At 41.8% G+C, this 2,500-nt stretch overlaps 1 protein-coding gene across 2 annotated transcripts in view; it reads left to right on the top strand.

Moving 5' to 3' along the window:
- The window catches only part of haus2 (HAUS augmin like complex subunit 2), a 7,850-nt gene that overhangs the window by 416 nt on the left and 4,934 nt on the right, over nt 1–2,500 (top strand). For both annotated transcript variants that reach the window (XM_078278084.1, XM_078278083.1), the window contains exons 2-3: nt 1,556–1,642; nt 2,423–2,500. The exon at nt 2,423–2,500 is cut by the window's right edge and continues 21 nt beyond it. In XM_078278084.1, coding sequence (XP_078134210.1) covers nt 1,556–1,642; nt 2,423–2,500 — 165 coding nt within the window. The remainder of the gene's footprint in view (nt 1–1,555; nt 1,643–2,422) is intronic.

Genomic DNA, 2,500 nt, shown 5'->3' with positions numbered 1-2,500 from the left:
TGTGGAAACGCCACTTTTACCGGTTGTTTTCAGGGACAGACGTTCGCTCGGTGGCAGCGCTGCCAAACCGCGTTTAAAGATTAGTCCGTTTAACGTTATATTGTATTCTGTTTTTACACAGAGATGTATTAGACGAAAACACAGCAGGATTATAAGTCTTTATGAAACACTCTTCAGTTCGGCATATATAAAGTATAACACAGGTCAACTGTTTTCATGTTATTGGAGTCGTCTTCCTCAACATAAGCTAAAGATGGAGGCCCAGTTGTTTTTTTTGATTAGCTAAAGTTAACATTGTAAGAGAAGATCATTGATGAAAACATCAGAATACACGGAGTAGGTTCACCCGTATGCTTTGTGTCACGTAGGCTTAACTGTATGGAGTAAAGGTGTTATAACAGACTATCTGTGAAAGACTAAGAAAATAAACATGGAACTATTGTCTGTCTCTCTGTCTGTGTGTCTGTCTGGTAGTCTCACTCTCTACCTGTCTGTTTTTCTGTCTACCTGTTTGTTTTTCTGTCTCACTCTCTACCTCTCTCTCTGTCTCTCTACCTGTCTGTCTCTCTCTCTACCTGTCTGTCTCTCTCTCTACCTGTCTGTCTGTCTCTCTACCTGTCTGTCTGTCTCTCTACCTGTCCGTCTCTCTCTCTACCCGTCTGTCTGTTTTTCTGTCTACCTACCTACCTGTCTGTCTCTCTCTACCTGTCCGTCTCTCTCTCTACCCGTCTGTCTGTTTTTCTGTCTACCTACCTACCTGTCTGTCTGTCTCTCTACCTGCCTGTCCTGTCTCTCTCTCTACCTGTCTGTCTCTCTCTCTCTACCTGTCTGTCTCTCTCTCTACCTGCCTGTCCTGTCTCTTACTCTCTACCTGTCTGTCTCTCTCTCTACCTCTCTGTCTGTCTCTCTCTCTACCTCTCTGTCTGTCTGTCTCTCTACCTCTTTGTCTCTTACTCTCTACCTGCCTGTCCTGTCTCTTACTCTCTACCTCTCTGTCTCTCTCTCTACCTCTCTGTCTGTCTGTCTCTCTCTCTACCTCTTTGTCTGTCTGTCTGTCTCTCTACCTCTCTGTCTCTTACTCTCTACCTGCCTGTCCTGTCTCTTACTCTCTACCTGCCTGTCCTGTCTCTTACTCTCTACCTGTCTGTCTCTCTCTCTCTACCTCTGTCTGTCTGTCTCTCTCTCTACCTCTCTGTCTCTGCCTCTCTACCTGCCTGTCCGGTCTGTCTCACTCTCTACCTCTCTGTCTGTCTGTCTCTCTCTCTACCCGTCTGTCTGTTCTTTCTCTTCCTCCATAACATAAGCTACAGATGGAGGCACAATTAACAATAGAAAACAAAAGATTGAGAAAAACATCAGAATACCTGAGTAACCTCACCTGTACGGAGTCAGAAGAGTGTCAGAAAGGAGTAGAAATCTGTAAAAGTCTCTAAGAAAATACACCTGGAACTTTTTACAATATCTCCATCTTTTATATCCTTGTTTCAGATGATTACGGCTCAGTTCTGTTTCGGAGTTTCAGCTTCTTTCCGTGTTTTATTTCTGTGTGTTTCAGATGCATCGCTTGGACTCGTCTCCGTTCACAGTGACTCCAGCTGCCGGCCTGCTGGCCAGGTGTGTCGCCAGAGGAGTGCTGTCTCAGGTAAAAAACATTGTTTTTCATTTATTCTTTCACAGAAAATCTTGCTTTGTGTCAGAGAAACTGAAGCCTCTTACAGGTTTGAACACAGCCAAACACGAGTATGAACATGTATGATGTATAACAGCTGTATACTACTATCTCTATATAGATGATATGATGTATAACAGCTGTATACTACTATCTCTGTATAGATGATATGATGTATAACAGCTGTATACTACTATCTCTATATAGATGATATGATGTATAACAGCTGTATACTACTATCTCTATATAGATGATATGATGTATAACAGCTGTATACTACTATCTCTGTATAGATGATATGATGTATAACAGCTGTATACTACTATCTCTGTATGGATGATATGATGTATAACAGCTGTATACTACTATCCCTGTATAGATGATATGATGTATAACAGCTGTATACTACTATCCCTGTATAGATGATATGATGTATAACAGCTGTATACTACTATCCCTGTATAGATGATATGATGTTAAACAGCTGTATACTACTATCCCTGTATGGATGATATGATGTATAACAGCTGTATACTACTATCCCTGTATATATGATATGATGTATAACAGCTGTATACTACTATCTCTATATAGATGATATGATGTATAACAGCTGTATACTACTATCCCTGTATAGATGATATGATGTATAACAGCTGTATAAGTAAGTCCATTTCTCTTCCACTTGCTCTACAAAAAAACCCACTTGTCCCGGACAGGCGGACAAGCCTTAATGTCTCTACCTGTCCTCAGGAGGAAATAGACTCAGCCTCCTCCAGGCTGAGCCCCGCTTTCTCCGCTCACCTGCACGAGGCTGAACAGCGAATCAGA

The sequence above is a fragment of the Sander vitreus genome, chromosome 20, assembly GCF_031162955.1.
Source record: "Sander vitreus isolate 19-12246 chromosome 20, sanVit1, whole genome shotgun sequence".
Taxonomy (NCBI): domain Eukaryota; kingdom Metazoa; phylum Chordata; class Actinopteri; order Perciformes; family Percidae; genus Sander; species Sander vitreus.
The sequence above is the reverse complement of the archived record's forward strand: the minus strand, read 5'-3'. Positions and strand labels throughout refer to the sequence as shown.